At 49.6% G+C, this 25,086-nt stretch overlaps 2 protein-coding genes across 2 annotated transcripts; one reads left to right on the top strand and one right to left on the bottom strand.

Moving 5' to 3' along the window:
• Window positions 1–19: 19 nt before the first annotated feature.
• On the top strand, window positions 20–15,835 carry ulk3 (unc-51 like kinase 3). Its single transcript, XM_056607765.1, has 17 exons — window positions 20–545; window positions 844–983; window positions 1,581–1,721; window positions 2,060–2,180; window positions 2,815–2,910; window positions 3,550–3,693; window positions 4,302–4,384; window positions 5,822–5,977; window positions 7,137–7,242; window positions 7,479–7,519; window positions 7,874–7,976; window positions 8,414–8,478; window positions 9,613–9,691; window positions 10,886–10,926; window positions 12,251–12,298; window positions 12,668–12,731; window positions 14,517–15,835. The coding sequence occupies exons 2-17, from the start codon at window positions 879–881 to the stop codon at window positions 14,531–14,533; spliced, it is 1,410 nt and encodes a 469-aa protein (XP_056463740.1). The 5' UTR covers window positions 20–545; window positions 844–878; the 3' UTR covers window positions 14,534–15,835.
• A 3,845-nt stretch (window positions 15,836–19,680) lies between these two features.
• si:ch1073-459b3.2 (growth arrest-specific protein 1) lies at window positions 19,681–22,798 on the bottom strand. Its single transcript, XM_056607825.1, has one exon. It carries the CDS (start codon window positions 22,204–22,206, stop codon window positions 21,430–21,432), a length of 777 nt encoding a protein of 258 aa, XP_056463800.1. The 5' UTR covers window positions 22,207–22,798; the 3' UTR covers window positions 19,681–21,429.
• Window positions 22,799–25,086: the final 2,288 nt, after the last annotated feature.

Genomic DNA, 25,086 nt, shown 5'->3' on the forward strand with positions numbered 1-25,086 from the left:
CAGCTTTAGGACCACACGCACACGACCGCACGCAAAGGACCGCAGTGCTCGGGACGCGATTATACTTTTCCTTGGATGGCGAATGAATCTCATGTGTTACTCAAGAATAATTCATGAAAACCGGATGAAACATGCAGATAACCTCATACGTAAACTTAACCATATCTAAAAAATACCTGAAATAACCGTTATCAAAACCCTTAACTTAACCATCCCTAACTTAATACCGAAACGTAAGCATCTCTAACCTAATACATAACGTAAACGTAACCGTATAAACAGCTTAAATCTAAAATGTATGAATGTATTGTAGACCATCTCCTTCTGTTTGGAGGAAACAATTAAAAAAAAAAAAAACAGGGACCAGGGAGTGCGGTCCTGCGGCTGTAGGGTCCCGATAGTGCGGTCTTGAAGTTGCAGCCTCCGGTACTGCAGGAACTGAGCAAAGGGCAGCAGAGCTCCTGGGCTCCAGTCATAATGTAGTGAGTAGTGACAGCGTTGAAAACACCATCAACACAGTCCCACCAGTCCACCAGAACCAACAGGTAGGTCTTCACAGCAGATCGGTTTGAGTGAAAGCATGAGAGGCGGACGAGGAGAGCGAAAGCTGTCGATCCATTACTTTTAAGGGGGCAGCGGGGGTCCTGCCAGCACGCCCTCGCTGTGTGTTTACAACTATCGATGAATGACATTAAAACAGCCACGCTGGAGATGATGTCATCATTATATGTAGTATGAAGTAATGATAATACATGATACGTAGGCCTGCATGTGTGTGAAGGCTTTCTGTGTTGATTGACGTCAGGACGAGACGGCATGTACTCATGAGTCATGTCGCCTCAGATCCCTCATCAGGGAGATCTAATGCAGTGGTGGCCATGGCTTCCCACTCGACCTTCGCCCCTCCTAAACTGGCGGACTACATCCTCACGGAGCGGCTGGGCAGCGGCACCTACGCCACGGTGTATAAAGCCTACAGCAAGGTGCGTGGCTCCGTATGGAGGCGCAGACGTGGGGATATGGTGGAGATGATTATGGTTCACCACCTCAGCCATGGACCGTAACACAAGCCAGCTGTGTTGGGTTAGGGTTAGGGTTATTCTCATTTTCCTTCTTTATTTTGAGACCTACTAACCCTACTACTAGTTGAAAACGAGAGCTGGATCCTTTACAGGGGGTTTATCAAACAGGTGGACACAAACTCGTCTGGGTCTGTTTTTAAAACTATATATAGGTGTAAACACCTATTTTTTTGTCCACCTGTTTATTATTGTCCTATTAACATCTGTTTATTAATGTCACATTAACATCTGTTTGTTAACATAGTATTACTGTCTGTTTATTAACGTCACAATAACGTCTGTTTATTAAGTTCATCTAACAGAACAAGCAGTCTAGCTAACGGTAAAGATGCAGTGTCATCAAATGGTATTAAAGGCTTTCTTTAATTTCTTAAATAACATTAGTCACTTATTAACATTAGTGACCCAAGCTGCAGTGTAAAACAATACAGTTTTGAGTATCTTTGGTGAGCTTTGGAGAAGATAAGTCCATGACAGCACCCGGTGTTCCTCTCGCAGGGGGACAGTCGGGAAGCGGTGGCGGTGAAGGTGGTGTCGAAGAAGACGTTGAACAAGACGTCGATGGAGAACCTCCTCACGGAGATCGAGATCCTGAAGACCGTGCGCCACCCTCACATCGTCCAGCTGAAGGACTTCCAGGTGCACGTGGCGGGTCATGTTTGGTTCGCTCGTCAGAGCACCACGATTAACCTAACAACTGTTAGTGATTGGCACTTGGTTCGATGAACATCCTTAGTGTACCGACAGCGATACATTGTTGTTTCTCTTCCTTCTGACAAATGTACTCATTGTCAGTCGCTTTGTATAAAAGCGTCCGCTAGATGTCCTAAATGTAAAATGTAAAGCAGTGGTCGATGTATTAACATTTCGCCCTGCTCTGAGTGGCCTTAGTGGGAAGCAGGTGGCTCTTACTAGAGAGGGTTAACAACGCTGTCCCTCACGTGCTCATCGGACACGTGGCGGTCTCTCCTTCCCAGTGGGACAGCGAGAACATCTACCTGATCCTGGAGTGGTGCTCCGGAGGAGACCTCTCGCGCTTCATCCGCAGCAGGAGGCTGCTGCCTGAGAGGGTGGCTCAGCGCTTCCTGCAGCAGATCGGTGAGGGGGCGTCCTGGCTCACGCCCTTTTTACCGCAATGATGTCAGTCAGTCAGTCAGTCAGTCAGTCAGTCAGTCTCTCTCTCTCTCTCTCTCTCTCTCTCTCTCTCTCTCTCTCTCTCTCTCTCTCTCTCTCTCTCTCTCTCTCTCTCTCTCTCTCTCTCTCTCCCTCTCCCTCTCCCTCTCTCTCTCTCTCTCTCCCTCTTTCCGAACGGTTAACATGGAGACCAATGTAATTAGGTTTGGTGCGACTCACTGTATATGATCCCATTTGCTTTACATTTCAAATGAGTTTAGGATTGATTGCGGCGGGTCTTGCAGGTACGGTACTGCTTGTTGTATTATGGGATGTTTGAGTCATGCTGACGATGAGTATGAGTCATACTGTTTTGGTTATTTGACCAAGGATACCTGTGTCCTTGTTATTTTACAAAGGAGGCCTTGGTCAAATAACCAATAAGGATGTGCTTGGCGTTGCTGAAACAACACATGATTCAATCTCGTCTGGTCCTTGACAGTGGTTAACAACTATCAGTAAAGGTTATGAACGGAAATAAAAAAATTCAATGAAAAAATGTTAGATGTCGACGACGTTTCAATGAGCTTAGCATGTTCTTTTGTCATGTCTCCCCCAGCCTGCGCCCTCCAGTACCTCCATGGAAGGAACATATCCCACCTGGACCTTAAGCCCCAGAACATCCTGCTGAGTGGTTCTGTACTCAAGCTGTCAGGTAAATACACACCACGCACACACACACACACACACATACACACACAGCCGGTCTGGGGGTGTAAGGTGGACAGGCTTGGGGTTGCCCAAGGCAGAGTGGGGCCCATGGGAATGTAAAAAAAAATATGTATATATATACACACACACACACACACACACCACACCTCACACCACTCACACACACACACCTCCCCATCCCTCTGTTAGTTATCCTGGTACTGAAGCTGACAGCATCATGTTGGCTTATTGCTTAGCAACGTGAGCGATGCAGGGAGACGTATCCAGGACGTTTAATAACTATATAACAATAGGTTTACTCTCATTTAAATTTACATATAGAGCATTTAGCAGACGCTTTTGTCCGAAGCAACTTACAACCATTTTTAAACACACACCATTTTTATACACACACAGTCAACCGCGCAGGGCGACAGCCAGCTCGTTGGGGGCAGTTAGGGTGAGGTGTCTTGCTCAGGGACACTAGGCTAGGCTCCCGGGGATCAAACTAGCAACCTTCCGGTTACAAGTCAACCATCTAAGTCTACAACCTGAGCAGATGGGTGTAGACTGGTTCTGACCAGAGACCTCAACCCCCCAGCCTCCTCCTAACCAGTGACGTGGGGTGTTGTTTGTGTTTCAGACTTTGGCTTTGCGGCGTACATGTCCCCGTGGGACGAGCAGAGCGCCCTGCGGGGGTCCCCTCTCTACATGGCCCCCGAGATGGTGTGCCGGCGGCAGTACGACTCCCGGGTAGACCTGTGGTCCGTGGGCGTCATCCTCTACGGTAACGGGGTTCTCTGTGTGTACCGTACTTATGGATGTGGCATTTAGAATACTGGCAAGGCAGGTGGCCTGCAGGTTGTTAAGCTAGTAGGAAGACATTTACTTTTAGGGCATTTAGCGACTTACAATAAGTACATTTGTCAAAAGAAAGAAACAACAATATATCGCTGTCGGTACACTAAGGATGTTCATAGAACCAAGTGCCAAGCACTAACAATCACTATGTTAACCCATTCCCTGTGTACAACAAAGATAGCTACACAATGCTAAGTACTGTTTTTAAGGGAAGTCTAACATAGTCGTGTTGTTTCAAATGCGTGATCTTTAAAGAGTTGGATCATATGTAGTCGTGCTTGGTACGTGGTTAACCTTCACTCTGTAGCGGCTGTTAAGCATGTATTACTTCCCTACTATTACTATTTATTTATTATCTATTTATTTATTTATTTATTCGGTAAGGAGATGCTTCACCAAAGCAATGTACAATGAATTCCTGTAATAATGGAGCACATAGAGAGGGGTGAGACATCTTGCTCAAGGGTTGGGCTGGGAATGGAACCCAGACAGGGATCTATCCAACACTGCGTGTGTCTCCCCCCCTCCCTGTAGAGGCGCTGTTCGGCCGGGCCCCGTTCGCGTCCCGGTCCTACGCGGAGCTGGAGGAGAAGATCCGCAGCGACCGGCCCATCGAGGTGAGCGGTGCCCAGCAGACCACCTCCTCTTCAGCCAGACGAACCGGCCGAGACACGCGGGCTAGGGGAGGGAATCACAGGGAACCTCACGATAATATATATATTATATATATATATATAAATATATAATATATAGGCCTATACATTATTTTATTGATATTTGTCGTCAGTATATCGATTCTCGTATCGCACGAAGAAGTGCGACGATATATTGCCGTATCAATATATATATTTTTTATACACTGACATATGATGCTGCTACTGCTGCCTCTGCCTAATGCTGCCGCTGATGCTGCTGCTGATGATTGGCCTTTGATGATTGTTTCAGGCTGCTGGGTTCTTCTGATTGGTCTAGGGAGGGACACAGGATGCCAGGATGAGGGGAGGAACGGGGGCCAACAGAGCACTTTGTAATCACGGGTATTCATCATGGGGACTTTGTGCACCATATGGGGATTGTGTTTGCTTATGTAACTGTAACGGGTTTCAACGAGTCAGGACACAGTTTTTAGGAGAAATGGAGCAAACTCCTGTTTATTTCCCCTTCAGGCAAACAAACACAACGTCACAAAAGGACAGAAGGACAACGCTGCATGTTCTTTCCGTCCGTCACTTGGTCATACGACGCTCACTCTAGCTCCCAGAGAGCGTCTTCCTTCTCTCTCTCTCTCTCTCAACCCCTCACTGAAAGACAAGCAGGCACATAAATACACACTTCCTGATTGGGTCAGATTGCAGACACCTGTCCGCAATCAGACCCCATCACCCCAGCAGACCCGGTGCTCCATGCTCCCCCTGCCGGCCAGACGCCGCCCCACCTCCACAGTAACCTTATGTATTATCATGATGATGATGATTGTGAGTGCATTATTTTGATGAGGTGAAGATTATGATAAACCCTCCATATCCTACCCACACACCCCTGTTGTTGCCAAGAGAGGTAACTTGATGCTCTTTCTTACTGATCCTTTTAGTTCAAATCAGTTCTCTTATTCCTGGAAAATGTTTCTTTACTGCACCACTAGGTGGCATACTTTTTCAGTAAATATATGTTATAGTTTAGTAGTTAGTGTAAGTAAGTGGTCTACAGAGTTCTACATTGTGAATATTAGCTAAGAGAGCTAGAAAATGATTCTCACAGCTGATCGCTGTCCATACCCTAGTTCCTCATGGTCAGGCCTGATGGAGTTCAGTGATTGGTCTGTAGATCATCCTCCATCACTTCCACTGTATGTTCCCACGGTAACAAGCTCATGTTTTGGCTGAAAGAGTTAAGGTCAAGCATGAAGGTCCTTCTGGCCCACACCCCTCTCCTCCTCTCTCCCTCCATCCTCTCACCCTCCACTCCCTCTCCCCCTCTCCCCCTCTCTCCCTCTCTCCCCCCTCTTTCACCCTCTCTCCATTATCATTCCTCTCTCTCTCTCCCCCTCTCTCTAGCTCCCCCCGGGGGCCCGGGTGTCTGCGGACTGCCGGGACCTCCTGCTGAGGCTCCTGGAGAGGAACCCGGAGACCCGGATCACCTTCACCCAGTTCTTCAGCCACGGCTTTGTGGACCTGGAGCACATGGCCGGCCCAGACAGCCTGGGGAAGGCGGTGAGCAAAGGGAACGTTCTGGAAGGGGAGGGAAGGCTCCGGAACAGCAGTGGAACGGGTTGCCGGACACTGGGAGCCGTAGGACAATAGGTGGTGCGTCTAGTGTGTCACCACTCCCCGGTCCCTAAGTTCTTCCCGGTCCCACTGGGAAGTCTCCTCTGTTGCCGGTTTGGAGCGTTATGGGTTTGGGGATTGTGTTAAAGGTTTGGGGATTGTGTTAAAGGTTAGGGAATTGGTTTAATGGTTTGGGGATTGTGTTAAAGGTTAGGGGATTGTGTTAATGGTTTGGGGATTGTGTTAAAGGTTAGGGGATTGTGTTAAAGGTTAGGGAATTGTGTTGAAGGTTAGGGGATTGTGCCCACATTGTGTGGTCTGTGTAAAGAATACTATATACTTACACTTCCCTTAGCTGGACCAGCCTGGAAACATTAGTTGTGTGACCCCCCAGGAGTAAACGACAGAACATTATGATCCAGAAAGCAGAGAAAACAAATCCCTACGAGGAAATTAATGTTTGTTTGTGTTTGTGTTTGTGTGTGTGTGTATGTGTGAGTTGTGTGTGTGTGTGTGTGTGTGTGTGTGTGTGTTGTGTTTGCCCGCACAAGCATATTGGGCACATCGGTGCGTGTGCTCATAGGTCTGTGCTCATGCTGGCCTACATGTGCCTTCATGCATTAGTGCCCTGCATGCATGCATTAGGAGATTGTGGGTTTTTGTCTCTGTGTGCTAGGGGTGTGTGTGCGTGTGTGTGTGGGCGGGGAGTTGTGTGTGTGTGCCTATTTGTGTGTTTGTTGGGTCTGTGTGTGGGGGGGTTGTGTGTGTGTGTGTGTGTGTGTGTGTGTGTGTGTGTGTGTGTGTGTGTGTGTGTGTGTGTGTGTGTGTGTGTGTGTGTGTGTGTGTGTGTGTGTGTGTGTGTGTTGGGTCTGTGTGTGGTGGGGTTGTGTGTGTGTGTGTGTGTGTTAGGTCTGTGTGTGGTGGGGTTGTGTGTGTGTGTGTGTGTGTTGGATCTGTGTGTGGTGGGGTTGTGTGTGTGTGTGTGTGTGTGTGTGTGTTGGGTCTGTGTGTGGGGGGGTTGTGTGTGTGTGTGTGTGTGTGTGTGTGTGTGTGTGTGTGTGTATGTTGGGACCTCCAGTGACTTCTCTCTCCCCCCCCCCCTCAGAAGGAGCTGGTCCTGCGGGCCGTGGAGAAGGACCAGGGGGGGGAGCGGGCGGCGGCGCTGAGCCTCTACTGCAGCGCCCTGGAGCACTTCGTCCCCGCCGTCCACTGTGAGGGAGGGGCCTGCACACTCTGTCTGTCTGTCTGTCTGTTTGGCTGTCTCCCTCTCTCGCTCTCCGTCTTTCTCTCCATGTCTCTCTCCCAGTCTGTTTGTCTCTCACTCTCTCTCGCTCTATCTGTCTTTCTCCCTCTATCTGTCTGGCTGACCACCACTCACCCATATGAGAACCCGCTAAGTAAAGTGTTGTTAAAGCCGTAACATCTCTCTGTGTTCCCCCCCCCCCAGATGAGACGGACCGCTCGCGTAAGGAGACCCTGAGGCAGAAGGTGGGCTGATGCACACTCTCTTATTTGGGTTGATTTCTAATTTTAGATGTTGCTCTTGGTTTTTGGTTGTTTGTCTCCCTCCCTCCTCTTTATTATAGCCAGTCTCCTTGACTCTGGGTCTGTGCGCGGCCATATGGTCTGGACTGGACCACATGGTGGGCTGGGTCTGGGGGTGAGGCTGAGGGGTGTTTACTGACACAAGGACAGTGGCTGTAATGAAGAGGTTTCCACACCAGATGACCACAAAGACTAGAACATCGAATGCAGCATGGTGTGGTGATGTTGACTCTGTGACGGCAGCAGGCTGGTCTGTGGGGTGTGAGGGTGTTGACTGACTGTGAGTGCCCCCTGCAGGTCAGCCAGTACGCCTCCAGAGCAGAGGAGCTGAAGGCGCTGGTGGCGTCGGACAACCGGGAGCACTTTGAGGAGGCCCGGACGGCCAGGGACGTCCTGCGAGGTAGGGCCCCCTACGGAGAGAGGCCCCTGGCTCTCTCCTCCAGCCACCCAGGGGCCACAGCCAGGCACACAACGCTGGCTCTAAGTTAGAGCCAGCGTTGTGTGCCCGATTTAATTAATGAGAATTCAATTTGGAGGATTGTTATTGTGGGTTGGAAATTCAGGGAATGGTCAAGGATACGTTTCTTCCACTGTGTCTTGTATTATTCTGTTAAACCTCATAAACCTTTTTAAGTTAATGCTTAAGACAAGTATTCCCTGGTTTTATCCAGAACCTGATTAAAGTGGAGGCTAGAATCTAGGTGAACTCTGAACAAGAGAGTCTTGAGTCTTTTTTGCGGAAGCTGGTGAGCGACTCTGTGGCCTTAACTAATATTCCCGACCCATCTTGGGATAAACTCCAGTGTAAAGTCCGGTGTTGTTCTCCCCTTCCTCCAGAGATGTCCCGGGACAGACCACGGCTTCTGGCCGCCCTGGAGCTGGCCCGTGTCGCCATAGCCAAGGTCAGTCGGGTCCTCAATGGAAACGTCTTTTATGAGCGAATGTAGCCATTGGCCAATAGCATGGAAATCACAGAGTTCCCGTTCCCGTGGGATTCCTGTACGGAGAATGCAACGGTGTTTTTGACATACTGTGTCTGTGTAGAGCAGGTATTTGAATGTTATTTCTGCTTGTACTTCTGCCTGGCTATGGGTACTGGTTTAGTGTTTTTATAACTTTTTTCACATCGAGGCAGCAGTAACGACCTCTCCAGGTCTCTGCTGGAGAGAAGTGCTGGTCTCGTTCCAGCAAGAGCTGGGAAGGAAACGGCACAGTGACGATCATACCTCACAACCGACGCATTTACACGGGAAACAAATCTAGTTTCCACTCAGATGGGCGTCTTCAAATTCGCAACTTTTTCAGAAGCTGCGTCAGCATTTCCATGGTTTTGTTGTTCACAAACCGTTGGGGAAAGTCCAGAATTCATACCCGTAGTCTGATTTGGAGTTTGTGAAATCCGGCGCGGCCTGAATTTCTATCCTCCAGAAAGGCTGATTCCTCAGTCCAGCACCAAAGAATCACTAGAGAAGGTACCTGAACCGGCTCCTGTCATCTGGGAGTCTGGAACCAAACATTCAGGATCTTAGTCCATCCAGACTGTACCTAGCCTGGTCCTACCAGACTCTCGTACTTCATTTCATTTGCACAGAGAGTCTGGCCACTCTCAATTGACAAATGTTAACTCACTTGAAGGCGGGTGTCTGTTGGAGTTTAAAACGATTGGATCTGCCCAGTGCCACTCTGGATCTGCCATAACCAATCGCTAACGTTTGACACCAACTCAAACTAGCGCACAACCTCAACGTTATTGTTCTCAGTTACTCCCTCTGTCCGCTGATTGAACAGCCAAAAAATTGGCTACAGAAAACCCGCGAATATACCACAAATCCAGACGTAGACCTGAAGGTAAATGAAAATAGAGCGGAAATATGTAGGCGGGCGGGGCCAGGCTAGACTGTATCTGGTTCACCTCAAGAAATCTAATCTTCCTGAAACCGTCCCCTAGCCTTTCCAGATGTGAGTTCACACTAAGGTAACACTGAGGGAACACTCATAAGGTAACACTAACTCTACCCTTACTGGTTCTGTTCCAGGAGGACAGTGGGTCTGAGGACCAGGAGGTACTGGACCTCTACCAGCACTGCCTGGGGGAGCTACTGCTGGCACTGGCAGGTACATGACAGAACACCCCCTGGGTCTGGACCTCTGGGTCTCTGTGTCTCTGGGTCTGGGTCTCTGGGTCTCTGGGCCTCTGGGTCTCTGGGTCTCTGGGTCTGGGTCTCTGGGCCTCTGGGTCTCTGGGTCTGGGCCTCTGGGTCTCTGGGTCTGGGTCTCTGGGTCTGGGTCTCTGGGTCTGGGTCTCTGGAGGCCTGGTTCTCTGGGTCTGGGTCTCTGGGTCTGGGTCTCTGGGTATCTGGTCCTCTGGGTCTCTGGGTCTCTGGGTCTGGGACTCTGGGTCCCTGGGTCTCTGGAGGTCTGGGTCTGGGCCGGGCTGCCAGCCCTCTCTGTGTGGTAGAGCAGCTCCATCTGCTTCCCATTGACTCTGTGCAGCTAATCCCCCCCATGTTATTTCACACTGGAAACAAATCAAAACTATTATCTCTCTAATAGAGGATGGCTCCAATGCCCCCCCACACACAAACTCACCCCCCCCTCTGGGATCAGGGGGCGTGGCTCAGTGGCACTGCAGACAACCCCAGGGGGATTGTGGGAGAAAACATTGGCCCTTTGTTTGGCCCGAGGTCCTTTGTTACTTCCTGACATGCCCTGCTCAAAGAGGGAACCTCCTCCTCTTCTTCCTCCTCTTCCTCGTCCTCCTCCTCGTCCTCCTACTCCTCCTCCTCCTTGTCCTCCTCCTCCCCTCCCCTGTGGGTCTCTGGTGGTCTCTGCCCCCTCACATTTACTCCGCTCCTTGATTTCCACCTAATTGAGGAAATGCTGGCCCACTTTATCCCGGTTCGCCCCACCAGCAGCAATCTGCTGCCCCCACCACCTCAAACACGGCCTCCCCACCTCCACCACCTCAAACACGTCCTCCACCACCAACCCCACAACTTCCACCTTAAACACCTCCACCACCTCCACCATGATGAGATAAACTGATGAACCATGTATTAGAATTATTATTTTTCTATCCATCTCTTCACCCTCCACACAGGTACACAAACGTACGCGCACACACACACACACACACACACACACACACACACACACACACACACACACACACACACACACACACACACACACACACACACACACACACACACACACACACACACACACACACACACACACACACACACACACACACACACACACACACACACACACACACCTCCCCATGACGCTGTGTGTGTTCCCCAGCTGAATCCCAGGGCCGCAGGCGGGAGCTGCTCCACAGTGAGGTGAGTCCAGGAAACACAACAGAGTGCTTTCCATGTAACATCCTCCCTGCCTGATGACACCATCCATCATCCTCACAGAGGGACCACAGGTCATGTTATATTCCCTACGATTTCCCCAGAGCCGTGTGTCGATGCTCAGGTCTTCTCAGACCCTGCCTCATCGTACCTCAGTTTTCAGTCTCCACTACACACTAGTAGTAGTAGTAGTAGTAGTAGTATTAGTATTTGCATTGAATTTCGGTGTATTCCTGTGCAATCATGACAAATATATCTAATCTACTCTAATCTAATTTTCTCTGCACACGTTGGACTGCAGACCATACACTCCCCCCGGCCTGATCTGCGGCCAGCAGCAGAGCCTTCTTGTTTTAGTGCATTGTTTGATCCACTGCTAAGACGACAACACGCAACAACAACAGTTTCTGAAACCAAACCAAACTGGTTCGGGGCGAGACCCTAAACCTCCCATTTGAAGTTTTATTTGCTCTTGTCTTAAGTAAACTCAGATGGGGCTGTGCTAATCAATTCGTTCTGTGTGTGTGTGTGTGTGTGTGTGTGTGTGTGTGTGTGTGTGTGTGTGTGTGTGTGTGTGTGTGTGTGTGTGTGTGTGTGTGTGTGTGTGTGTGTGTGTGTGTGTGTGTGTGTGTGTGTGTGAGCTCAATGGAAAGCATGTGTATGTGTGAGAGCAAAGAGGAGACATGTGGTAGTGACTGGCCACCATGTGCATTAATATCTGCCTCAGCAGTACACATGTGAAGCCGTCTCCCCTCTGCCAGAGTTACACTGTGCTATAACATACTGGGGTACTGCAGAGCAAACCACTCCATCTGGCTGGGACGTTCACACCGGCCTTTACGTTTGACTGGAGATTGTGTCGGCACAAGTCATTAACTAACTTGGTTAACTCATCACCCGTGTTGATGATCCATGCCTCACAGGTCGGTTAAGTCCCCTTGGTTTCCCCATCGGTGACGGTAACTCAGTGATGTACAATGACGTCTTGAACCAAGACTAGAAATAGGTGTCCCTACTATCACACATGTCAACATAGTATTATGTGTTTCATGTGTTGCACTTTCCGGATCAATGCAAAGACAATTTGAACAACAGTCAACATTTAAGACAACTTTTTGAACTTGTGTTCAAAAGTGTGCCTCGCTGCACCATCATAATATAATTCAAATGCACATCAGTTAAAATTGGACGTTAAAGCATTTGTGTCTTGCTTTGTTACGTAACAACGCCTCTCTAACTAAACAGGTGTCCATGGTGTACAGCTACATCCTTCTGTATATAATGTACATTTATTCTGTTGTTTTTGTAGATCAAAAGCCTCATGAACAGAGCGGAGTACCTCAAGGAGAATATCAAGGTGAGGTCCCTTCCTTCATGACAGATATCAGAAAACCCGAGCTGAAGATAGAGAGAAAGCTAGAGACAGGATGAAATGCCACAGAGAGACGTGTGCGTCAGTGTGTGTGCCTCCATGAACGTGCATTTGCAGTCATTTTGCATTAAGATGGCAAACTACCCAGCATCCATTAAATGCATGAAAATGTAATCACGCATTTGTGTGTGGGTCTGTGTGTGTGTGTGTGTGTGTGTGTGTGTGTGTGTGTGTGTGTGTGTGTGTGTGTGTGTGTGTGTGTGTGTGTGTGTGTGTGTGTGTGTTTGTGTGTGCCTGTGTGTGCGTGTTCGTGTGTGTGTGTGTGTGTGTGTGCGTGTGTGTGTGTCCTCTCAGATGCAGGCGACCCAGAAGGCCGTGTCCCAGGACCGGGAGCCCCTGTCTGAGTCCGTCAGAAGCTGTGAGTGTCCTCATCTCTCTGTGTGTGCGTGTACACAGTCAGCAAGTGTGCGTCTATGTGTTGGAATGTGTCTGAATGTGTGTGTCTGAATGTCTGTGCATGTGTAGCTTAATGTGTGTGTGTGGGTGTGTTTGTTTCTGAATGTGCGTGTGTATGAATTTCTGCATCTTAATGTGTGTATGTGTGTCTGAATGTATGTGTATGTGTATCCTAATGCGTGATCCTAATGTGTGCTTGCGTGTGTGTGTGTGTTTCTGAATGTGTATTTTTATGTATGTGTGTGTGCCTGTGTTTCTGAATGTGTGTGCATGTGTTTCTTGATGTGTATGTGTGTGTGGGGGGTGAATTATTGAGAAATGTCTTCCCGGGGTCATTATGAACCCCCCCCCCCCACCCCCGGTGAAGGTTTTTTCCACTAGTAAAACACCAGCCCCTCTCTCCCGGAGCGGGAGACCCTGTGGGACCGTCTGACTCCGGCTCGGAGCAGCTCTGAGCCGGGGGGGGGGGGGAGGGGGGCCAGGGGCCCTCTGCCCTCCAGGAGCCAGTGCTGGGGAGGGGCCTGGGCTCAGCTTAGAGCAGACAAATACACACATACACACATATACATACACACATATATACATATACACACACACACATATAGTATATATACATACACACATATACACACAAACATTAAGATACACAGATATTCAGACACACACACAGACACATACACATAAATACATACACACACATTCAAACATACACATACACAGCATACACACTTCATGACACACACACACTAAGTTTTTCTTGCACATACATATCCAAGCACATACAACGTCGCACATGCATTTAATCCGTGTTTCGTAATGCTATTTATGTGAAAGGGATATGTATATATTTATATATAAATATCATTATTGTTATGGCCCGCTACCTCAGAACTCACACAACCACTAATTCCCATTTTGTGCTGAGCTCCGCTGCTGGACGGACCGGAGAGCCGACAATATCCTGTTTTCAGCCAGACATTCTTAGGGAATTATGGGTAAAAAAAAGAATGCAGTAGTGGTAGAACTTCAGGGACTGGAGAGGAGGCTCAGGTTTCACAGGAACGTAGTCTTCTTCGGCTGCTCTTGCTCTTGCTGCTGGTCTGGTCCCAGTAGAGAGCTGGTCTAGTCCCAGTAAAGCCAGGGATCTATGCCCAGTACATCCTGACTCGCTGAATGGAGGGTTGCTTTCATCAAATGGGTCAACTATGCTGCCCAAGGTTAATCGAAGAAATGTGTGTGTGTCGGGGTGTGTGTGGGAGAGCACTCAATATCAGTGTGGTGTGAGAAGGTGGTAAGCTTGTGATGAGGAGGTTGAACCAGGAGCAGAGCCCCAGCAGCAGCAGCTACCCTCCCTACAGCCGCTGCTATAGATTGTCATTCTCTCAACACCATCCAGACTACTTGATAGCCCTCTGGGGGGTTGGTCCCACGCTAAAGGTCTTTCCCCTGAGGCAAGGCCACGCTATGGCCGTAACCGTAGGCTTGTTGTCGTAGGACAATGTTGACATGTGGACCCCATGCATTCCCCCTTACTTTGAGAGACGCCTTCACCCGGAATTAGAATAGCTCTCTTCAGAATGTCAGACGCCTTTATGTGTGACCCCCACCCACGGTCTGAGTTCACCTGGCCTTTGTGCTTCTGAGCCAAAGGACCTACGGAAATAGGAACGTTGAATGTGCTGTGTGAGGTGGTCTACTAACACAGACGACCTCCCCCTCATCACTGCTATGTTGTTTTGTTTCTCAGCCTGCTGTCTGCAGTGACTCTCCAGACTCTCCAGACTCCAGGCTCCTCGTCTACAGACTCAAGGCCACCAGGCTCCAGTTTTTAGGCTCCAAGCTCCTGGCTTCAGGCTCCAGGCTCCTCGGCTAAAGACTCAAGGCCACCAGGCTCCAGTTTTAAGGCTCCAGGCTCTAAGCTCGTGGCTCCAGACTCCACTGCTGCGAACCACCCCCAGAAACAGCAGCAGAGCAGGCTGACACCCGGTAGCACGCCTCCCCTAATTGGTCAGCCGGCCGCCCACCCATCTCTCCCTGGACGTGTCTGGTGGTCGCTGCCTGGTTGTTGTGCTCGGCCAGATGTTGGCTGAGGAGCCTCACTCTGATCTGCACCGTGGAGAAACAACAGCTAATCTGGTCTGAAAAAAAAGGAGAAGTGGTTTCTGAGGAGCGGATCACACAGTGGGTTCTGCCCAATAGGGATTGTGAGTTTTCGCCGTCAATCTTCTTTTGAACTCTTCAAGCTGTCAAGACTACTACCAAAACACCGGAGGACTCGGTCTCACATCGCAGTGTTTTTTTGTCTTTTTTTCTTTTACACAACATGTTGACGTGTACCTTTCAAACAAGCATGTCTGCAACATCACACACTCTATATTGACTAACTGTGAAACAAATAATGTCATATTATATTATCCTTTTGCATTACATTGAGGCTTCACCATGCAAACACACACACACAAACAGATGCTCTCACTTTCGCTCTCTCTGACAACTGAATAAAAACGTTCAGGGTCTCTCTCTCTCTCTCTCTCTCTCTCTCTCTGTCTCTGTCTCTGTCTCTGTCTCTCTCTCTCTGTGTCTGTCTCTCTCTCTCTGTCTCTGTCTGTCTCTGTCTCTCTCTCTGTGTCTGTCTCTCTGTCTCTCTGTGTCTCTGTCTGTGTAGATGCTCTATCAGTCATTGGTTTCCTGCTGTCTCTCGTCCTGCCCTCCCACTGACGGGTACTCCCCAACCCGCCACAGCCCCCTCCTGACGGTTCCTCCCCACCACTAAGAGGGGGTACCTGGAGAGACCGACCTGTGCCTTATTTACCCTGGACATGCGCTGGTTGCTGGGGTTTGGGTTTGGCAGCGACCACACTCTGAGGCCCACAGCGAACAGGACCTCAGAGTGGAGGAGAGACGCTGCAGGTTGAAATCCCTCGCCGGCAGTATGGACGGATTAACCCTCGGATTAATCCTGAAAGGGAACTTTAAGTGTTTATGTGAAACAAAGTCAAGAGAAGCGTTTGGTTCCCCTGCTTTATGTGCTGCTGTGTTGCTCATATTCTAATGAATTAAAAGTGCTGTCTTCTTATTTTGAAAGGTGTTCCAATTGATTCATCATCCAGATCTAAAGGGTGGCTGGCGGGGTGGAATCGGGTCTCGGAAGCTGGCCCCGGGACCGGGGGCCGGGTCCTGGGAGGGTCTGGTCCCGGGCCAGCCCCAGGACCAGGGGACAGGTCCGGGCGGGGTCTGTGGGCCCAGCTGCAGAGGAAGCCGCGCGGCAGGCTGCCATCCCGACACTGAGGGCCCTTATGCTCCGGCCCGGCACACGGCTGGAAAATAATACGACCCGTCGACTCGAATCTTTCTGGAGTATTTATTTAATTTGTGATATTTGCTTTGGTTTTGCTAGTTTTCTCAGCTCAGCTGCACTCGTCTGCGGCAGCGCCAGCATTTGTGTTTTTTTTGTATACAATCTGACCTTTGACCTTATACTCATAAGGCTTTACATAAAGCATATTGGCCCATATTGAGGATTCAAACCATACAAAATGTTATGCATTACCCGTGTTGCAATAAGTCCTTGAATGTGTCTTTCCTTCAATTTAAAGAGTAATAAAAAGGAGAGGGGTTAAACAGCATCTCTACACGGTCCCCCCCCCCCCGGGAGCTGTGAGTATGCTAATTGCCCCCCCCACCCCAGGGCCCCTCATGCCCTGCTTCTCCTCCTAAGGTCAGCTGGTCAAGTAAATCACATGGCACTTTGCATATTGAACCACAATGGGTTCAACCCGGTTGTGAAATCACAAAGACGTGCTCATACAGCGACAGATTTAACGGAGTTTCCCCGGCAGTAAACTGCTGTCCTCTCCAGAGAGGGCTGTGAAACTCGAACCATGATGGTGTGTTCTCCGGAGGAGCCAAGCTCCAAGTCCTGAATCCAGGAACCACGAGAACCTGGCTCCGAGTGGTCTGGGGAGTGTGGACTGGAGCAGGGACGTGTTGGGGGGCTTATGGAGGACTTCTTTCATTATCAATCAAATCATATCTTTCTGGGCTTCATGCCTCTCTTTCCCCTACTGGTTTAAACCAGACCAAAACAACAAATCAATACCCTGAGTACTCTGTCTGTGTTTGATTCTATTATCTATATTTTATCTATGTTAGAATGGATTTATCTTTGTATCTGTACAACCCTAGATCGGAGTCTCTCCTTCTCTTTCTCTCTCTCTCTCTCACTCTCATACTCACACACACAAACGCACACACACACACTAATAAATGTACACAAAGGTTTGCCATGAACGCACTGAGAAGCACAGCCCCATCCCCCCCAGATTCCCATTTTACAAAACCACAACTTACAGCATTGTGGTTTAATTGGCCTCAATTGCACTGGGGCTCCACCGAGACCAATTATTAAGCTAGGCTTCTCTCTCCCCCTCTCCCTCTCTCTCTTCCTCTCATCCCCTCTCTCTATCTCTCTATCTCTCTCTCTCTCTCTCTCTCTCTCTCTCTATCTCTCTGTCTCTCTCTCTCTCTCTCTCTCTCTCTCTCTCTCTCTCTCTCTCTCTCTCTCTCTCTCTCCCAGTCTCTTGCCCCCAGTCTCCCCAGTCTCAGAGTTGTGTGGCCCCAAGCCTCCCCCTCTAAGAGTGGGGTATCTGAGCAGGGACATGGGTCTGTGTCGGGGCTCCAGGCACAGCGTCATGGCCGCCCTTGACTCCCCGGCCCGTCCCCACGGCGCGGCGCGAGGCTCCCTTTGTGAATGGAACATTGTGCGGCCGGGGCTGCAGACGCTCCTCCGCAAATCCCTGTGTCATTCCCACTTTACTGGTCGGGCGCTGGAGGGCTGGGGGGAGGGCGGTGGGGGAGAAGGGGGGGGGGTGGGTTAGGGGTTTGTTCCAAAGGAACGTTGAATAAAGATAATTTAGAAAATGGGCTCCAGCACAGTGCTGCCTCTGTAGCCGCCCCCCGCCCCCCCAGCCCCAGACCGCTCGGCTCATGTTTGTTTTGATTTGGTTCCCAGAAGTGGGTGGGGGTATTTGGAGGGGGTGGGTGGGGGGGCTTGATGGGAGGGAGGTGGAGATGGAGGCAGTGGAGGTTTCTAACTCCAACCAACAACTACAGTAAAGCACAACTCAGACGACCACTGTAGCCTGGGACAAATCTTTTATTTACTTCTTGCCCACATAAAAGAAAAAATACCCTTTGGGGTGTGTGTGTGTGTGTGTGTGTGTGTGTGTGTGTGTGTGTGTGTGTGTGTGTGTGTGTGTGTGTGTGTGTGTGTGTGTGTGTGTGTGTGTGTGTGTAAGCGTGTGTGTATGCGTGTGTGTGTTTCTCAGCAGCACTTTGAAGCTTTCAACTGAAGTGTGTTGTAAGTTAAAAAAGTCTCTCTTTTGCACTCTCTTATTTTGTTTCACAATTGAAATTGAAAATGCAGTGGAAAACATTCCTGTGGTCATGGAGAGAGACAGTCAAGTCAGAGACGTCTGAAAATGGCATCTACGTTCCCTAGGGAATACGAAAGTCATACCAAAATAATTTGTTAATGACATGACAATTTTTGCATCTACTAGAGCGCGTTGGTGTACTTTAGTTTGAAACATGGACAGAGGATTGGCCCCATACTGATCTGGACCAGACATAGAACCGTCTTCATAGAACCATCTTCATAGAACAACATAGAAGCGTCTTCATAGAACTTTATAGAACCGTCTTCATAGAACTTTATAGAACTGTCCTCATAGAACTTCATTGAACCGTTTTCATTGAACTTCATAGAACCGTCTTCATAGAACTTTATAGAACCGTCTTCGTAGAACTTCATAGAACCGTCTTCATAGAAAAGTCTTCATAGAACTTTATGGAAATTTCTTCATGGCATTCTGTCCTACTGAGTGTAACTCACAGAGGACCATTTACTCTGTCTGTGTTTGATTCTATTATCTATATTTTATCTATGTTAGAATGGATTTATCTTTGTATCTGTACAACCCTAGATCGGAGTCTCTCCTTCTCTTTCTCTCTCTCTCTCTCACTCTCATACTCACACACACAAACGCACACACACACACTAATAAATGTACACAAAGGTTTGCCATGAACGAGGACCATTTAAATTCCTGAACCAAATCAAACTGATCAAATAATGAATGCTGATTATTATTACAATACAATTACAATTCAAACAAATATATACAATATTCTTATACACAAAAGTACTTGTTAACACAATTAGGTTAACAATATCAAGCTTTGGGAACCAACCAGGAAAATGGGCCAAACTCCGAGCGTAAAACCGAAATCAAATCACCAGGTGTGAACTCTGCACCAGCCGGGCACTAAAGCCAAACGACTCCAACTCAAGACACCCCGCTTTACGGTTTGCTAATGACTCGTAAATACTTCGGCAAATAATGAGTAAACCACAGTTTAAGTCCTTGGCAGGGAGGAGGAAAGACAAGCAGCCAACTCTACTGCATGCAGTGGCTTCCACTGTACGTATGAAATATAAACATTATGACAGGTAGCTGGTCTCTGCCCTAGGTATGAGTGGAGGATCCTTCGACCCGCGGGTGGGACTGTATCTCACCAACATCTCTGTGGAAGTCAATGAGGATGTGTTCCGGAATGGAGAGCTGAAATTCCGGCCAGTTTAGGTTACACATTTAATCCCCTAGGTATTACACAATAGCAGCATTATGACAGAAACAGGCGGGCAGAGAGAGAGAGAATAGAGCTCTTTTAGGATGCCAAGTGGACGTTAATGAAGCTTTTTCTTCCAGTTTGCTCCATCACAATGAACCCTCCCTATCTACAGTAGTAAGGTTTCACCAGGGCTCTGGTCCAATGTGAACAACTTGTTCACTTAGAAAGTTCATCTGCTTAAAGTCTCATCTGCTTTTGTCATTCCTAAGGTCAACTCTGTGTTTCTGTAAAGGCTGGTTATGTACATTAGAGAAACAAACTATAACAGTTCAAAAACAGTTTATTACAAAAACAGCAAATGCATACAAAGGAGAGGGCTCTGGCGTTTTCTCAGCATCCAGATGAAACATTACTTAGGACCTTGTGTATAAAATCAGACTGCTAATAGAATGTGTTATTGTATTAACTTGAACATTAAAGTAAACACGACGTACAGCATATAAGTGTGATATACATACATTCACCAATCTCTACCTTCATAATTTAACAAATATCAACAAGTTCCCTTTAATTAACCGCTAGATGTTCACACACTGAAATAAACATTCATGAGCTTCATAAGAAAATAGAGATTAGTTTAGAGACACTTGAATGACAGGAAACATGCTTCTTTACTACGGATCAGAGGAACAGAATGCCTTCTTTTGTTTCACTGTGGGTGAGCTTGGAAAGAGGACAAGTCTATCTTTCCGATAGGAAGTCAATGAGGAGTTTACTATTGCTGAGGTTCCCATGAGCAAGGCACTTCACTATAATAAGGCAGTGGTCGACGTTTGAAAATTCTGGCATAAAGATATAAACAGGGGCAGAGAGGAAAACTCAGCAAAAGTAGATATTACTAATGGACCATCACACAGGATAGTTTTCAAAGTATTCAACAAATGCTGAGCCAGCCTTCTGAATCGCCCTGAAACTAAAACACTTTCCGTGAAGTCGCTCCTACAAACAACATGAAGTACATGCCAAAGCGTGATGCGTTATTACAAACACATTCAGCGAACAGTATTCGGCTCCTGCTGCTATGGAGTCCAATGTTTCTGTGTCTCAAACACGGACCTGGTTCATGTGTCACACGCAGCTCACTCTGAAACGGGAACCCTTTCCTACATTCTTATGGAAGGGCCACTTGAGTAGAAAGCCGTCTTCCTGGCCGTGTGTGAGGTATTTCTTTCGTATTGTATAATAGTCCATCTTGTTGCCGTGTGCACTTTGTGAACTGGACAAAGCTCCATAAATATCTACGAAGGGTGAGTACCCCACAGGGGGGGGGGGGACCCCATCAGGGGGGACCCCATCAGGGGGGCCCTTGGAGGGGAGGTGTGTATGTGTGACGGGTGCTAGGGTGCTAAAAGATCAATAAAAACATGTCATCCAGGGAGACAGGGCAGCGAGAGGCACTGGAGCTCATTGACGGCGCTGATCACAGAGCCTTGTTTGTCCTGCTGGCCCGTTGACACAGATATCTGAAGTGTGGTCTACAAAGCGGGGGCCGAGACGGAGTGGAGAGCAAACACTGAGCGGCCGCCGGCCCCCCCTGTTTGTTTTTAGTCTTAATAAAGCCACACTCCAAGGGCCATTGAGACCTAGCTAAACAAACTGCTGGGCTGTTTAGGTGACGGCAAACACACCAAAACACTGATGACCAGGGGCCCGGGCAACGGCGGCGCGGGGCCCCGGGAACACAGTCCATCTCTGAGGTTCTGGCGCCGGCAGGCACCTCACCAACCACAACACCAGACTGACATCCCCGGTCGTTCCTCAAGGGAATAGAAGCTAAAGCGTCCGCTTGTTGAACACGATCCGTCCTCACAGAAGATCTGCCGTCTCCGTGGGACATGAAGAGCTCCTTCATTTGCTCCATTAAATATTCAAAGTCCAGGGGGGGTCCGGCAGTCTGCCCCCCACCATCACCCTGCTGCCCATCTAGGTCAGGGAACCCCTTCAGCCGCTGTTGCATCCAGGGGCCCTCAAACTAGTATTCGAGCCAGGGGCCAGTACAACAACGGCAGACAGAAGGCCAGCCGCCCGGCCCCTGAGTGGGGGTCCGGGTACTCTTCTCGGTCGTTCTTGGGGTCGTAGTCCTCGTCCTCGTACACGTCGTCCACCTCGGGCTGCTCCGAGTGGCCGCCGTGGTCTCCGAGGGAGCACAGCTTGCTCATGTTCTCCTTGACCACCTCGCAGAAGGGCCTCTCCACGCCGTCGCACACGCAGCGGTTGAGCAGCGCGCCGTTGGGGATGAAGAGCATCTGCTGGATGGTGGCCTTGCAGCGCGACGAGCACTTGCGACCGTTGAAAAGCTGGCCGCAGTAGGACAGGTAGGCGGTCAGCGAGGAGTGGCAGCTGCCGTCCTCCTCGCAGCGCTGCCGGGCCTCGGTGCAGCCGATGCCGCCCGCGTCGCTCGGGTGGCGGCGGGGAAGGCAGGGCTCGATGGCCTGCTTGGCCCGGACGCACTCGGGGTCCTGGGCGCAGTCGCAGGCCTCCAGGTCTGGCCCGGTGCGGGTGTGGTTCAGCCGGATCAGGGCGCTGATGCAGTGGCTCGGGCACTGCCTCCGCGTGCCCCTGAGGTTCCCCTCGCACGCCGCGAGGTACTGACCGTAGGCCAGGTGGCACGCCGGCTCGTCCTGGCACCGCACGATTGCCTGCCAGCAGATGAGCTGGGCGTCCACCACCACCTCCACCACCAGCAGCACAACCAGCAGCTTCACCCACAGGAGCCACGCCACGGCGCTACACCCACAATTCATGCTGTCGGACTGAGGTTCTAGCTGCGTGACGCGCGCCTGGACCCCCGCAGAGATGGGCTCATTGTGTGACCAGGAGTTCCACTATGTGTTAATTCGTGTCCCGCTCGCACCCCTCATTATAATCCAATGGACTCACGGCTCCGATCAGGCGCTTCCCGTTACTTTGCAAGTTCAAAAAAAGTTTGGCGAACCCAGGAAAACTTATTCCGAAGAGGAAGTTTGACTCCAGTCCCGTGGAAAGCCGCCTCCGTGGAGTGTGTCCTCTCTTCGGTGGAGAGAGGGCGTCCTCTGTTCAGAGTGTCCCCGCCTCAGTGCGCACTGTCCCGGGCTCCGCCATGTCCAATAGCCCCCGGTCCACCGCTGACACGCATTCTTTGCAAAGTTACCGTCCACGTCTCCGTTCGTAAACGCGTAGTCATCCTCCTGTCTGTGGGATCCCGGACGGGTTTCACTGTTTTCCTCCGTGTCGGACCCGAACGTCCCTGCGCGTATTCCGTGGATTCTTACGGTCGGAGCTGTGGGTCTGTCCCGCTTCTCCCGCTATGTGCCTTTGTCCCTCCTGCAGTTACGCTTCACGCTCCGTGGAGCATTTCCCCACAGTACCCCTCCTCCTGCAGAAACACAGAAAGGAAAGTTCTCCTCCCCCTCTCTTAGTTAGAATACGGGCCTCCCATTGGTCCACACCCGGGATTCAGCCGCAGGACCCATTTCTATAGCAACATGTTGTTTTTTTCTGGCAATTCCACACGGTATATGATGAGATGCATGAGATGTTTATAAGGTTGAGTCGACGAATCCCGGGGTGGGTGCATGTGTGTGTGTGTGTGTGTGTGTGTGTGTGTGTGTGTGTGTGTGTGTGTGTGTGTGTGTGTGTGTGTGTGTGTGTGTGTGTGTGTGTGTGTGTGTGTGTGTGTGTGTGTGTGTGTGTGTGTGTGTGTGTGTGTGTGTGTGTGTGTGTGTGTGGTCCGGGCAGTAGGCTGTCCTATCTGCTCAGGAGCCGTCAGAACAAATTCCGATGCTAGGAGATCACATCTGCAGACCGCTGCTCCGACCTTCTGCAGAACAACACCCCGTCTCTCTCTGGACTAGTCACTCTCTCCAGACATCCAGAGCAGGGGGAGACCTGGTGACTTCCCTCTCTAAAGTAGGCTAGTCCCCCTTTCTAGAGATCCAGAGCAGCGAGAGGACTGCAGGGCGACGCGTCCTCCTCTAAATTCTCCCTAATTGTCGCCCTTTCCTCCGGCGCTGCCCACCGCTCGTCATTCTGCCGCTTTAAGCCCCGATTGACAGCAGAGAATGGTATTTTCTGGCCCGTTTCACCCCAATTGTGTGAGATTGGCTATGCAGCGGCCCAGTGTCTCCAAGGCTGGAGATTGTTCACGCACTGGGGCCTATCAATGGAGAGAGGTTTCAGCATCAATGTATTTTACAGCTCTCCCCTTTCACTCCACACTTGAGAACTCCCAATAGGCCGGGCTCCCCGCATTGAGATGGTAACGACCCGGGTGGGGGAGGGGGGATGGGCGGGTGTTCAGGCTGTCTCAAGATTTCTGCAAAGTTGTTTCAGGCCTGCAGCCGTACACACAGCAGAGTACCAGCGGTGGAGCACCTTACCGAACCTGATGGACAGACTATCTATCTACTATCTATCTACTATATGTCTGTCTGTCTGTCCCTTTTTCTGTCTGTCCGTCCGTCCATCACACACACACACACACACACACACACACACACACACACACACACACACACACACACACACACACACACACACACACACACACACACACACACACACACACACACACACACACACACACACACACACACACACCCTCACACAAACACACACAAACACACACCCTCACACAAACACACACCCTCACACCCACACACACCTCAATCTTGAGATAGATTTGTAGTTACACATATATGGAAAACTGTTGGATTTATATAGATTTTGGAGTGGAGTCACATGCACAGCAGTGTTGGTCTTCGTGTGTGTATTGTCATAACACATTATTATAATATTATATACCTTATTACAATAATACCTCATGTGCATACATTCCACCTTTATCTTTTTTGAATCCTTTTTTCATAACCAAAATAAAACAAACCGGGATTTCCATCGCTGGTCATCGTTGGTTCAGGTGAGCCCACCTCAAACGGGTCAGATGAGCCCACCTCTGCCCTCCGCTCTGCTTCTCGATGGGTGTCTCTGTCTCCCCCTGCTGGTCTGGACAGTGTAGTGTATCTCTCTGGGTTCAGTCAAACCACCAAAGAAACCAGAGCAAGAACGACAAGGATTGACATCATCATAAAAATCTGTTTATTATAGCGTCACCGGTCGGCCCCCCGTCGAAAGGACCCCCACCCCGGAGCCGAGAGCAACAGGAAGTAAAACAGAGCACTCGACATGGAAAACAAAATGGAGACCACTCGCCGCGCATCAAGGTGGCCATTTTCTCCGCTCACAGGACGACTTTAGTAACTAAGTTCATATTCATACACATAGCCGTCGTTCATGAAGCATTCATAACCCATCGATCTAGTCCCCGTTTATACCCTTTAGCAAACATACAGGCATGGTACTAACGGCCAAACTAGTGATCATTATTGCGCCATGGCCTGGGTTTTGGTCCTACTAACATAACATGACATGTTAACATGGCAGACGTGTTCCTGTCACATCTGTAGTTGAATAGCAGCACAGACAATGCCAACTCCACAACATTTTAGGAAGACTTTTTGAAATGATACCATGGCAGAGTTTAGCCCAGCTCGGTCTGCTAGCTACTAGCGGTTGGCTACAAGCTGTTTGCTACGAGCTGTTCGTTACTAGTGGATAGCTACTAGCTTTAGCCGTTAGCTTCCAGC

The sequence above is a fragment of the Gadus chalcogrammus genome, chromosome 14 (genome assembly GCF_026213295.1).
Source record: "Gadus chalcogrammus isolate NIFS_2021 chromosome 14, NIFS_Gcha_1.0, whole genome shotgun sequence".
In the NCBI taxonomy this organism is placed as follows: Eukaryota; Metazoa; Chordata; class Actinopteri; order Gadiformes; family Gadidae; genus Gadus; species Gadus chalcogrammus.